The sequence below is a fragment of the Vulpes vulpes genome, chromosome 2 (assembly GCF_048418805.1).
Source record: "Vulpes vulpes isolate BD-2025 chromosome 2, VulVul3, whole genome shotgun sequence".
NCBI classification, from domain to species: Eukaryota; Metazoa; Chordata; class Mammalia; order Carnivora; family Canidae; genus Vulpes; species Vulpes vulpes.
The window spans coordinates 49,966,848-49,980,133 of record NC_132781.1 but is presented as its reverse complement, the minus strand read 5'-3'; the positions used below and the strand labels follow the sequence as shown (position 1 = coordinate 49,980,133).

The 13,286-nt window shown below is 59.8% G+C and overlaps 1 protein-coding gene across 8 annotated transcripts in view; it reads left to right on the top strand.

Moving 5' to 3' along the window:
• Positions 1–13,286, top strand: part of SARDH (sarcosine dehydrogenase) — a 62,254-nt gene that overhangs the window by 13,117 nt on the left and 35,851 nt on the right. For all 8 annotated transcript variants that reach the window (XM_072748222.1, XM_072748227.1, XM_072748224.1 and 5 more), the window contains 6 exons: positions 1,109–1,213; positions 2,352–2,481; positions 4,958–5,044; positions 5,295–5,385; positions 8,417–8,558; positions 11,703–11,786. In XM_072748222.1, the coding sequence (XP_072604323.1) occupies positions 1,109–1,213; positions 2,352–2,481; positions 4,958–5,044; positions 5,295–5,385; positions 8,417–8,558; positions 11,703–11,786 (639 nt within the window). The remainder of the gene's footprint in view (positions 1–1,108; positions 1,214–2,351; positions 2,482–4,957; positions 5,045–5,294; positions 5,386–8,416; positions 8,559–11,702; positions 11,787–13,286) is intronic.

Below are 13,286 nucleotides of genomic sequence, written 5' to 3'. Positions count from 1 at the left end.
CATCTTTTTTAGGCATGTATCTAGAAGATTGTCTTATCTGACCCTTCTGTTGCATTTTTCATTTTGATAAGCATCTCTCATTTTGAGACATCTTTCTTGACCTGGGATTCCTTTCCCATGGCACCTTGTTCTGTGAACCCAATCTTGTCCTAGCACTTTAGTTGCTGGTGTGTGGTGCAGGTTTTCAGGGGGAGCTTCCACAGGCCGACTGGAGGCTTAGAGAAGGAGGACAGGAGGGCATCTTGCTAAGGGTAAGGGTGAGCTGTTCTCTTTGGCAAGGGGCCCTAGTGTCAGCATCTGGAGCCTTCCACAGACCACTTTGTGTCTCCAAAGTGGAGTCCCCAGGCTGCTGTAGAGGGGGAACAGCGGCCCACTCCTCACTACCCCTGAGTCTGGAGCCTCTGGGGACCCACTTCTCCATACCTTGGAGCTGTCCCCAGGCCTGGCTTTGGGCTGTGCTGGGTGGGGGTGAAGGGGATCTGGGTCTTTTCTTTCTGTTCACACACATACTCTTTCTCTCACACTCACACAAGTGCACACTTACACACATTCATGCATACACACACACAAACTCTCACATTCACACATATGTGTACATGCATGCGTGCACACGCGTGCACACACACACACACACACACACACACACACACACACCATGCACCCTGCCCATCAGGCCCCTGCAGAGGGAGCTGGGTTGCCACAAGCCAGGATGCTAAACAGATTGGAGGGGACCAGAAGGGTAGCAAGCTGGCCCGCCCTCCACATTCTCCTCTCCCCAAACCCGAGCTAAGGTGCTGGTTTCCACTCTGTGTCCGGCAGTGTAGGTTGAGATCTCCTGTGTGCTCCTGTCTCTCCCTGGTTCTCTTAGCTTTGTGGGTTATACCTTATTCCTCCCTCTCCGTCCTTCCTCTCCTTCTTACATCATTGCTATCACCTTGTGGGGTTTGGGGAAGGAGAGACTGTAGTGAGAGGGGTTTGTCCATGATGTAACCTGAGGCCCCAGGTACACTCTGTCCTCAGGGTCCAGGGAGGAGGCACCATGGGCCACTGCAGGCCTGTGACTGCCCAGCCCTGGCTGACCCCGAGGCCTCTCTGCTCTGCCTTCTAGAACATGCCCAATGTCCGCGACCATGACGCCTCGGTCTACCTCCGCCTCCAGGGGGATGCCTTGTCTGTGGGCGGCTATGAGGCTAACCCAATCTTCTGGGAGGAGGTGAGAAACAGGGCTCAAGAGGTGGTTTGGGGCTGTGTCTCAGCACGAAGAAGACTTCTTCCAGAAAGCCCACCCTCTGGAAGCTAGCTCCTCAGGTGCTCACCTGAGAAATGGCAGGTCCCTTGGCCCCAGAAGGGTCTCACTCATTTTTCTCTGAACTTGGAACACAGGTAGATGCAGACCTGGGGCAGGGAGAGGGCTTGCCTCACAGCATTAGTGGTGAGAAACTACAGAAATGTAAAATAATGGCATTGGAGGATGAAAATGTTAAAGCCCTGTGTCCACAGTAAATGACCCTGTGGCAGCGGCGTCTCCTCAGGCCTGGCTGCTCCCTTGGCAGCTTCGGGGGCTGTGTGAGGTCCAACGGCCCCCTTGGCCCCCTTAGCCCCCACGAGCATGGGCTGCCCTTGCTCCTGGATTCATGCAGAAAAGGAATCTGGGTCAGATCCTGTTTTACTTCCTGGGGACAGAGGGAGACCAACATAAAAGTCCCTGTCCCAGGGGGCCTCTATTTAGGTGGGGAGACTGACAACAAACAGAGAAGTAATGGGGATCTGTGTGCTGAATGGAGCCAGTAGGTTAGGAAAAAGCCTCATAAGGGTGGTGTGGAAGGATGTCCTTCACACTGTGCTCAGGCAGGGTCCCCGGGGAGCTGATGTCTGAGCAGAGTCCTGCAGACAGAACAGGTGGGCGGTGTGGCCCTGAGGTCAGGTCAAGCTTAGCCTTCTTGAAGAACTGAAGGAAGGTCAGTGTGGCTGTGGGTTAGTGGTAGATGTGGACATGGACAGGGCCTGCCCTTGTAGGGCTTTGTGGGCCACAGGGAGTCATGGAGAACCATGGGGGCCTTGAGAGCAAGAGAGGGCATGTCTGGCTTAGGGGAAATGGGTGGAAGGCGGGTGGGGGGTGCAGGGTGACTGGGTAGAGGCTGCTGCAACAATCCCGCACAGAGCAGGTGGGCCTGGACCAGCATGAGGATGGGGGGCAGGCAGGCCACACCCAGGGGGGTGGATGGTGCAGGAGAGGGGGCCAATGAAGGACGCCTGGGGGGCCTGGCCTGGCCCTCACCCGGAGCAGGCTTGGCCAGATTCAGCTCCCCCCTGGCAGTGGTCACAGGCCACTCCTCTGCCGACCTCCCCAGGTGTCAGACAAGTTTGCCTTCGGCCTCTTCGACCTGGACTGGGACGTGTTCACCCAGCACATCGAAGGTGCCATCAACCGCGTCCCTGTGCTGGAGAAGACGGGGGTCAAGTCCACAGTCTGTGGTCCAGGTGAGTGGGGGGCCTTGGGCCTTGGGTCTTTGGGGCTGAGAACTGCCTGCATCAGGTGTGGACCTGGGTCGTCTCTGCTGCGTGCAGCTGGAGATCCATCACCCCTATCCTATTCCCCCTCTGCCTTCCTGGCACACACAACGCCTCCTTAATCCTCAGGGAAGACGGAAGGTGGGCAGGGCCAGCCTGGCCCACATCATGGCTAGGGAGAGAGGTATTGTCCAAAGGGATAGGTTTGTGTCTGAGACTCGAGTTCCCTGTGCCTCAATCTCCTCATCTGTGAAATGGGTGACAGAGCACCTGTCCCACGTTCAGCGGGTGTGGAGCAAGGAGGAGAAGCCACATGTAGGGTGCAGGGCATGGCTGGGTGGGCTTGCAGCAGTGAGTCCCCTGGGGGAAGGGGGACAGCCAGAGGCCAGGGGATGAGGGGTTGTCCTCAGCCATGCAGGGAGTGAGGGGCAGGTTCTGATGCCGGGAGCCTGTGGCCTACAGGGGTCCAGCCCTCTCTGCCCGGTGCACTTGGCATCCACACGACCACCAGCCACGGCTGCTTTCCTCCATTCGGCTCTGAGGAAGCCCAGCCGTAGTGGGCAGGATGGAAGTGCCCCAGAAAACCGTGGACTCACTGCTGCCCTCCCTGCAGCTTCCCCAGGCTTGCGAGGTGCTGGCAGTGACAAGCTCAGGCCTGAGACGATCCCAGGGGCACGAGTCACCCGGGAACATCCTCTGCTTGATTATACTGGGGAGTCATTGCCCCCATGAAGCCCTATCTGGGGGCGATGTGCATGCGGGGACATCCCGTGTCTGGTTTCCTGCCTGGGAGGCCGGGTTTGTGGGGAAATCAGCCTCCCTCCCTACCAGGGAGGGCAAGCCCGGTCAATGGCCTTTGGCTTCCGGAACAGAACTCGGAAGTCCCAGGCCCCCTTGACTCTGGGGAATCTGAGGGCGGGCAGAGCTCCCAGTCCAGGGCACAGAGGTCCCATGGGGGACCTGTCTGCAAGTCCCGTCATTCCACGTCCTCGTGTTGCTCAGCCTTGAGTCATTCATTAAACATTCAAGAGACGCGTCCCCTGAAACCCTCTCCTCACATGCCCCGTGAGGCTGTTCCGAGCTTCCCATCTGCCTGCTGCCGCCAGAAGCATTCCAGCACTGCCGGGGTGCTTGGGGTGACCACACAGGGCCCCCGTCCCACGCAGGGTGGCCCCCCTCCTGCTGCTCCGGGCGCAGCATCCCTGCAGATCCTGCCCTCTCTGCCCTACCTCCTCCACCCTCCCTTGGCCACCCTGCGTCTTCTTTCTGGCCTCCGGGGTGTCCTCCTTTCCAGCTGTTTGGAAGTTTCTCCCAGATCCCCCAGACTGGTAGCCTCTGATGCTGCCCCCAGGTCAGATTTGCCCCCGGCCCCACCCGGGAGGGATCAGAGCTGCACAGAGCTTAGGGACTCGGCCTGTGCCAGGCAACACTGAGTGGTGCACCTGCTTCCACGATGCATCACCAGCAGGGGTACAGGGGACATATCAGACCCGCTGCCACGCAGTCTCCTCATCTGTGCCCCAGGTGACCAGGGAAGGGCTCCTAGGAGTCCCTCACCGCCCCTTCTCCCACTATGTCTTCTTTTGTTTGCTGATGTGTGTGTTTACTGTGTCCTCTCCCATCGGCTCCCTGAGGGGTGGGACTGGTCTCGTTCAGAGCCGAGCCTGGGCACACGCAGAAGGGGCTGCACATATTTGCAGGTGGGATGACCCCCAGCCCTAGAAGTAAGAGCCACAACCCCCAGGTTACGGATGAGGACATGAAGGCTCAGAGAGATGAAGCAACTGGCCCAAAGTCACACAGCTAGGAAAGGGTAAAGCAGGCTTCGAACCCAGGACTCTGGCTGCAAAGCTCTGCTCTTCATAATGATGCCCGAGGGTCCCTTGCCTTCCATTACCTAGTCTCTGCCAGTGACCTGCCAGCAGCAGATAGGAACAGAAGCCCCAGTCCCTCTCCCAGAGAACATAGAATCATTCCGTCACACAATGAACATTTATCAAGCACCTACTGTTTCCTGGGCCCTGTGCTGGGCCTTGAGACACGGTGGTGAGCGAAGCCCAATCCCTACCCTTAGGGCTTTCATGTCTAGTGGGCAGGATGACCGGCGGTGACGCAGCAAGAGGGTGGCATGGTGAGGGAGAGCCATGCACTGTGATGGGGGCATGGGGAGAGTCCCCTCACCAGCAGGAGAAGGGTGACAGCTGTGAGACACAGCTGGACCCTGCAAAGCAGACCGCGGTCCCAGCTGTAAATGCTGAGGAATTGGGGAATGTGGCAGGAGCAGTTCGGGAGGCTCCCTGGAGAAAGTGGCATTGGGCTGAGTCATGAGGATGGGGAAGACCCGGATGAAGGAGGCAGCTGCAGACCCTGCTGTGCTCACTGCGCTCTCGAGAGACCCTGCCCCAGGTGCATGTGGCCTGGAGCTTCAGGCCCCACTTCCTTCCAGAGTCCTTCACACCGGATCACAAGCCCCTGATGGGGGAGGCACCTGAGCTCCGGGGATTCTATCTGGGCTGTGGTTTCAACAGTGCAGGTGAGCACGAGGGCTGCCGCCTTGCACCCCCTGCCCCCCCAGAGCCCTTCTGGGCAGGCAGAGTGGGCATGGCTCAGAGAGTGGCAGCCCTGGGGGTGGCTGGGAGCGGGGAGGCCTTGCAGGGCAGGCTGAGGTCATGGTAGCAGGACCCGGGGTGTGAGATCCATGGCTTGAAGGGTGATGCTGGCTGCGGCCCCGGGGAGGGGGGGCTCTGGGGCCGATGGAAGACCTCTGGCTCCCCTCCTGCCAGGAATGATGCTGGGCGGCGGCTGTGGGCAGGAGCTGGCCCACTGGATCATCCAGGGGCGCCCGGAGAAGGACATGTACAGCTATGACATCAGGCGAGTGTGCCCCGGGACCCGTGCCCGGGATTACGTAGTGCGGGGTGCACGGCGAGGGCTATTCAGACAGGAGCCTTCGTTGGAATCCAGAGGGCTTCTTGGAAGAAGGACCCGTCAGGGAAGAAAGGGGGAAGGCTGCCAGAGGGGGCGGGGTTGCTAGGGGCAGTCCAGGCAACAGCTTGGGGGGCACCCCTGAGGGTGTTCAGCTGGCTCTGCTGCTATTGCCCTGCCCTGGACAGACCGCTTCCCTGGGGGACTCCAGCAGCAGTACGGGTGGCATCAGCTTGGCGTCCCCCTAGCCCTCTGCCAACCTTGCCCCTCCCAGCCTGATGAGGACATTACACCCACTGGGTCCGGGCAGGAGGGGGGATGTCTGGCCCCTACAGGCAGACAGATACTGAGGTTCCCTGACTGCCACCCCCTCTGTGGCGCCTGGCACAACAGTCTACTCTGTCACTGCCTCAGAGCTCGTCTGGGGCTGCGCCCACACTCTCCCAAGAGAGGAATGTTCCAGAAATGATAGCTGCAAGGGGCCTCGGGATGGGCCAGTCCTAGCCCTTCCTGCTACAAATAGTGAAAAGAGGCACCGATAGGGGAGGTTGCTTGCCTGAAGTCCCTCAGTGTGGGAGCTGAGGTGCACAGGGATGCAGCTTCGGCCTCCCTGGTGTCAGTGAGGGCTTTGGCATTCAAACAGACTGCCCACCAGGGCTCAAACCAGGCCTCATACCAGGCCTCATACCAGGCCTCACATCTGCCCTCACACTGGGCCTCACACCTGGTCTCACCCCTGGCCTCACCCCTGGCCTCACCCCTGACCTCACCCCTGGCCTCACCCCTGGCCTCACACCTGGCCTCACCCCTGGCCTCACACCAGGCCTCACAGTAGGCCTCACCCCTGGCCTCACAGCAGGTCTTACACCTGGCCTCACCCCTGGCCTCACTCCTGGCCTCACACCTGGCCTCACACCAAGCCTCAGTGGGCAGCTTCCAGGTACCATAGCTGCAGAAGGAGCTGGCATGCCCATACCCCTCCTGGGCTGAGGGAGGCTCTGCAGGGAGGGGGGTGTGCAGTCCTGGATTCAGCAGGCCGCCTTAGGTCTGGGCTGGTGGAGACCCCAACGCTGCTCTTGAAGCTCCTCCCCCCCACCTCCCTCCATCAGCTACCTTCCTCAACAGGAGTGTTCTGTGACTGGTTTATGGCCAATAGAGTAGGCTGGGGCCTGGGGGTCACAGGTTGGGTGGAAGAGGGCATGGGGAAGGAACCCCTTAGAGCTGGGGTCTGGGGGTCACAGGTTGGGTGGCAGAGGGCATGGGGAAGGAACCCCTAGGAGCTGGGGCCTGGGAGTCATAGGTTGGGCGGCAGGGGGTACAGGGATGGAACCCCTTGGAGCTGAGGCCTGGTGAGTAGAGGTAGAGGCCATGAACTAGTCTACCCACCTCTGGGCAGGTGGTTTCCCCATCTGTGGAATGGGAGCAGTGACCCACCTCTCGGAAGTGCCCCGAGGATCACACATACAATGCTTCTTTGGGTGCCTGGCGTAGGTCCGGAGTGCAGGCTGTGATTTCTAGTGAAAGTCCTTGGGGTCCCAGGAACTGGGGAGGAGGAGTCATTCCTTATTTGAGTGAGGAGGGTGGCTCGACCCCAGCCCTGGCCTTGGTCCTGGCCACAGGCCCCCCCTGCCCACCTGCTCACGGGAGGAACACTATAGCCAGGGCTGTGTGGCCACAGGGAAGTCCCTTCCCCTGCTGATCTGTGGTCGTGCTCTGGCTGCACTTGAGCCCATGTCCCTGCCACATGTGCACGTGCAGGTGTTAGCAGAGGAGATAGGTTCTGGTCGGCTGGGAGTTTGCCAGAGGGGCCCTGTCTGCTGGTGTAGGGATCACCCAGACCTGCCCTGGGTCCAGCTTCTTCTCTTCTGTCCCAGAGGGCCTGAGGAAGGAGATCCAGCTCTCCCCAAATCCCCCAGCCACCCCACCCCTGTCCCCCGACCCAGACCCAGACCCACCTTCCCAAAGCAGCTGGGAAGGTCACCAGTCTCATCCTGGGAGAAGCATGTCAGCTCCTAGTGACTGGGGGTGAGTCTGACCAGGAAGGCTGACCTCCTGGTCTCTGTCCTCCCCACCTCACCCCCTCCAGAGCCTGCTGTGTATTTCCAAGCTCCACGACTCACTGCTTCTCCAGGAGCCCTCCCCAGACCCCTCAGCCGGGCTCCGTGGCTCCTGCTCCTGCAGCCTGTCCCGGAAGCTCCTGGCTCAGTGGTGGCCAGCACAAGCACAGGCTGGGTTCCCTCTCGTGTGACATGGGTCAAACCAGGGGCATCCGTGGGGGGCCACTCTGAAGCTTAACAGCCAGGGTTCTTGCAGACGGCACTCAGCCCTGGGCCTGGTGCCTGAAAGGGGCTCCGGAGATCATCGTGGTGACTAGTGATAATCTCTGTAATAATAAGCTCAATTCTGTAGCCCTCACACTCTGCCCCAGTCAGAACATCATGCTCGCTAGAAGTATGTGCAAAGTAAGAGTCCATTGGCCCCATGGGGCTTGGGCAGGCATCAGTGAGGATAAAGCACAGGGGAGGACATAGCTGATGAGGAGGCAGGCCTGGAGAATGCACGAGGTGCCAGCAGGTGGACCGTGAGGGAAGGGACAGACGGGGAGGCTGGTCCAAGCTGGGGATTCGGAGTGGGTTTGTGTGTGGGTGGGGCTGGGGCCCTGACAACCAGAGGGACAGCAGCTGTGCAGCTATGGCTGTCCGAAGAGAGCAGATGGACAAGTCCCTGGGTGGCAGGGCGGTTGCGCTCACAAAAGGCTGGAGGAGATGGCCATGTGGTGGTGTTGGGGGGGCGGTGAGAATGCTGAGCTGCCCAAGGCTCCCCAGTGGGAGAGTAGAGCCCGGGACCCCCTCCTGAACCCAAGCCACTGTGGTGGGAAGGACTCTGGTGGAGGGACGGGGGTCCAGTTTTGCCCTGGGTCCTGGGCCAGCCTTTCCCTAACAGGCACCCAAGGCAGTGACTGGCCCTTCCCTCTGGACAGGCGCTTCCACCATCTGCTCACGGACCACCGCCGCTGGATTCGCGAGCGCAGCCACGAGTCCTATGCCAAGAATTACTCTGTCGTCTTCCCCCACGATGAGCCCCTGGCAGGACGCAACATGAGAACAGACCCCCTGCACGAGGTACCACACCTGGACAGGCGCGGTGACGCTCGGGGAGTCCAGGGTACTGGGGTGACCAAAGGGCATGTGGCACCCCAGTTCCCGGGTGGATAAGGCGATGAGGGGGCCCATTCACTCCCAGGGTCTGGCGAATAGAATGTGCTCAGGGCACATACCCAGGAGCCCTCCTCCCCGACTACTGACGGCAAGGGTTCTGAGTGGCAGGGGCAGCGCAGGTGTGCACATGCCGGGGAGACGTGCTCCTGCTTGGGGAACCTGTTTTGGGTGCCTCTTCTCCTGGGCAAACTTCTACTTGTATAATGAAACCCGCTGTCAGACGCCCTGCCCAAGTCCTGGCCCCCGACACCCCGGGCACCGGCCCTGTGCTCCCAGCCATGTACTCTTTGCTTATCTAAGAGCCCTGGGAGCAGGAGCTGTGCCCCAGGTCTCTCTGGCTCCTGAGCACTGAGCACAGAGCCTGACTCTGAGTATGTGTCCAGGGAGTGTTTGTTGAAGGGGTGGATGAGGGAGGGGAGGCGGGAGGGCAGGCTGATGGAGCAGGCACATTGAAGCTGAATAAAGAAACCTCCTTCATCTGGGACTCCAGAGCCTGGACCCCAGAGGGACCCAGTGTCCACTGCACCTCCCGGAGACTGGGGCTCCCAGGCTGCCCAGCCTCTGGGCTCAGAGGGCGAGCTAGGATCTCGGGCCACACAAGTCTCCTGCTCTCTGCAGCCTGCGCAGGGCTTTATTCACCACCCCCAATCCTGACTGACAGCTCCAGGGCCTCCCCAGCAAACACGGGGCTCCCTTGATGGCTATGCAAGGAGATGAGCTCGGAAGCAGCACTCAGAAGAGTATAGCTTTGCCCAAAGGGCACATGGCAGAGACAGGAGCCCCCCCTGCCCGGGGAGAAATCTCAGTTCACCCACGCTTCCACTTCTTGTCCACCTCGTCCACCCCGGCCATGACACCTCCCAGCCATGGACTGTTTTATTAGAGGAGCCAACCCCATCTCCCCCCCCACCTTCCCTCCTTGGGGAGGTGACTTCTCCCTGGGTGCACACGACTCTATCACTCACTGCGGGGAGGGGCTGGGATTCTGTATCCTCGATTGCTGCCCCCTTGGACGTCCAAGAAGGACATTTCTGAGGTGTCGCCCGTTGGCAGGGTGACCTCGGCCACTTGTCTGCCTGCTCGGGGTCTGGGTGGTCCACGGGAGGCAGCGGACGCAGCTGGTCCGGGCCCTAGGGCGACCATCCGTCAGGCCTGGCCCTGCCACACCCCGCTTCTGAAGCCGCTTAGTCCTGGGCTCTGGGCCCCTTGGCCAGTCCACCAGGGTTGCCGGTGGACACAGGGCCCTTCCAAACATGGGAGCGGAGATTATCTTTTATTTTCCCCCCGAACCAAATTTATTTTCAAAGAAATCTGCCACAATGGTACCTGACTGTCCCTGTGATATTGTGACTTATAATAAGAAATAAGTATTTAGCCTTTGCCTGGTTCTGGGTCTGGCACAGAGTTCAGAAGCTTTGGAATTTCCTAAGGAATGAGATCCATAAAGGTGCCATTTGTTATGTTAATGGGATGATTTAGGGCCCAACCTAAGGATAGAGGCTGCCCACCAGGGAACCTGGCTGGATGCTGCATGATTAGAGGATTAGAATTTCCAGTCCCACCAGGCCGGCCGGCTGCTGGGGAGGATGTTGGGCTGCAGGTGGACTCCATCACCAGCGGCCACTGATTCCATCAGTCGCGCCTACATAATGAAGCCTTCGTAAACACCCCAAGGAAGGGGTGCAGAGACCTTCTGGGCTGGCGAGAGTGAAGAGATTTGATCAGAGCAGCTCCTGGAGCCCGTCCCCACACCTGGCCCTACGCCCCCCTTGCATCTGGCTGTTCCTGACCCATAACCTACGGTACACCAGCAATCCGATGGGTAAAACCTCTCTCTGAATCTCATGAGCTGCCCTAGCAAATCCATCCAACCCGAGGATGGGGTCCTGACCCAGGGCTGGTCGGTCTGAAGCACAAGTGACAGCTGTGAGTGGGAAGTGGGGATAGTCTCGCGGCCCTGGGCCCCCGGCCTGCGAACTCTGATGCCATGCACGGCCAGACAGTGTCGGAATGGAGCCAGATTCTTGGCCATGGTCCTGGTGTCTGAGAATCATTTGGTGTTGTGTGGGTGGTCCTCGTGCTTGCACGTGTGAGCCGGGCCCAGGAAACCAATTTAGATCTGTTACATTTTTGTCTTATGGTAAAGTACACATAACATAAAATTTGCCATTTTAACCATTTTAAAGCCTAAAATTCAGGGAGATTAGGGACACTCACAGTGCTGTGTGACCATCACCACCACCTGGTTCCGGAAATAGTTTCCTCGCCCCTAAAGGGGACCCTATGCCTGTGACGCAGGGCATTCTCCCTGCCCTCGGCCCCACCCAGGAAAACCACTGGTGTGTTTTTCTGTCTCTGTGGGTTTGCCCATTCTGGACATTTCACGTAAGTGAAGCCACGCCACATGTGGCCTTCTTTCCCTCTGCCTGTTGTGTGTGAGGCTGGCCCGTGGTACATGGCGTGTCGGGACTCCATTGCCTCCTAGGACTGAGTCCTACTGGGCCGAGCTGGCATGCTGGCTCGGTTACCCGCCTGTCCCTGTCGGTGGACACTGGCGTGGCTTCCACCTGCCGGCTGCCCTGCACATGGGTGTGCCGAGACCTGTTGCATCCCTGTCGCCGCTTCTCCTGGGAATACACCAAGATAGCACAGACTTGGGGTGGGGATGCTGAGAACATAGAAACTCCTCTGTCCCTGTTCTGGAGACTGGGCCCCACCCCTATGCCTTCATTCTACCCTAACCCCCTCTTCATGGGCTCCATCTCCAAATGGGGTTCCACTGGGGGAGTAGGGCTCTCACAAAGAAATTTGGGGGATGCAGTTCTGTCCCTAGCAGATGTGTTGGTAGGTTGGGGGCTCTTGGAGCAGGGCCGGGGGTGCTGGGCTGGGGCTCTGGGGCAGGAGTTGGATCCTGGTTCTGGTACAAGGACCTCTTTACCCTCTGCTCCCTGGGGTATAAAGCGGCTGATTTGGTCACTAGCTGCCCTGCGGGGGTGGGGGGGTAGTCTGGCCCTGCCTGAAGGGTGCTTGTTCCTCACCCCTACCCAGGAGCTACTCGCAAGAGGCTGCGTGTTCCAGGAGCGACAGGGCTGGGAGCGGCCGGGATGGTTTACTCCCCAAGGCACAGCTCCGGTGAGTAGGCCTCCCAGGTGGGGCCTGTGTGGCTGCGCCCCCTGCAGATCTGCCTGTGTCTGCCGTGAGCACAGGGCCCCTCCCTGCAGATGTCCCCGGGGCTGTCACTCACCACCCCAGCAGCCAGGCCTTCCATAAGCCCGGGGCCCCTGGGGAAGCTGGTGTTTCACAGTGAGGAGGCTGCAAGACCTCCCCCACCCCCGCCACTGTGTGTAGGAGAAATTAGCACATCTTCTCATAATTTCATTTGTATATTTTTGGCAACTGCAACTGTTATTTTATGTTAGTAGGAGGATTCAGGACAAAATTAGGGATTCTGTGTTAGTTTGTAAGCTAGGATTTCACAGCCTCCTGGCCTCTGGGTGCCTTCCTGGGGGCTCCCCGACCCCCCAGGGCCTCCCATGGGTCCAGGGTGTCAGAAACAAAGCCAAACCATCCCGCTTGTGAAACTCAGGGGCTGGGGTTCGCTGGAGCAGGCGATGTGGTGCTTTCAGCCCAATTGGGGGGATAGTTCTGATCTGGATTTGTGCAAATTGAAATTCCTCTCCTGTTGCAAGACCCCTTCCTGTGTAACCACCTCCCATCTCCATAACAACCCACGTCCCAAGGGCAGTCCCAGGGCATCCTGACAGAGGCCAGAGCTCACTAATGCTCAGAGGTCAGCGTCCTCAGTACCCTCTGTCCTGGTCCCTTCTCCCGTCAGCCCGTAGAGACCCTTGCTCCCTGCCCAGGAGCACGGAGCTCCCCTTGAGGTCCTCATCACTGGAGGGACAGGCACACAACGAAGCCCCAGTGAGGATGGAGGAGGCGGGCTCTCTAAGCCAGCAGGGGGAACAGACTGCCCTGGGGGCTGAAAGGCTGGGGCCACCAGGACCCAGGACCGGATGGGGCTTCAACAGAGCCCTCTGCATCCTGCCTGGCCTGTCCCAGGAACCCCCTGTCCCCTGGAATCCCTGGGAGAGCAGAGGATACTGGATTGGGAACATTCCCTTGGTCTGGAGATGGGCAGGTTCTGCGCCCTCTCACCTGGGAGCCATCCTGGGAGTCCAGGGCACGGGTGACAAGACGTCCCCCAAATCCCGGATGCCCAGCCAGGCTGCAGAGAGCAGGGATGTCCCTTCTGGGGCCCCAGGGGCCAGCAAGAGCTGTGCCTGCTGGGCAGGGTGACAACTGTCTGCAGAGGCCCCTCCCTGTGGCCAGGGCTTAAGTGGGGCTGGAGAGAGCAGAGCGGCCCCACTCAGAACCGTGCACTCAGCTGTTACCTGTCACAGGATGCTGGGCAGGGCTGGGCAGGGGTGACAGGTGACAGTTGACCGGCTCCCTCAGCAGCAGCAGGGGCGAAGAGGGGCCTCTGGGCCTGTGGGCATCTCAGAGCTGCCAACAGCATGCAGGACAGGCCAAGGCCGGTGGCAGAGGAGGAGCCAGCCTCTGAGGCTCACCCGCCTCCAGGTCTGTCGGGTACTTGCCTGGGACCTAGGGCAAGCTTTAATCTCTCTGCCT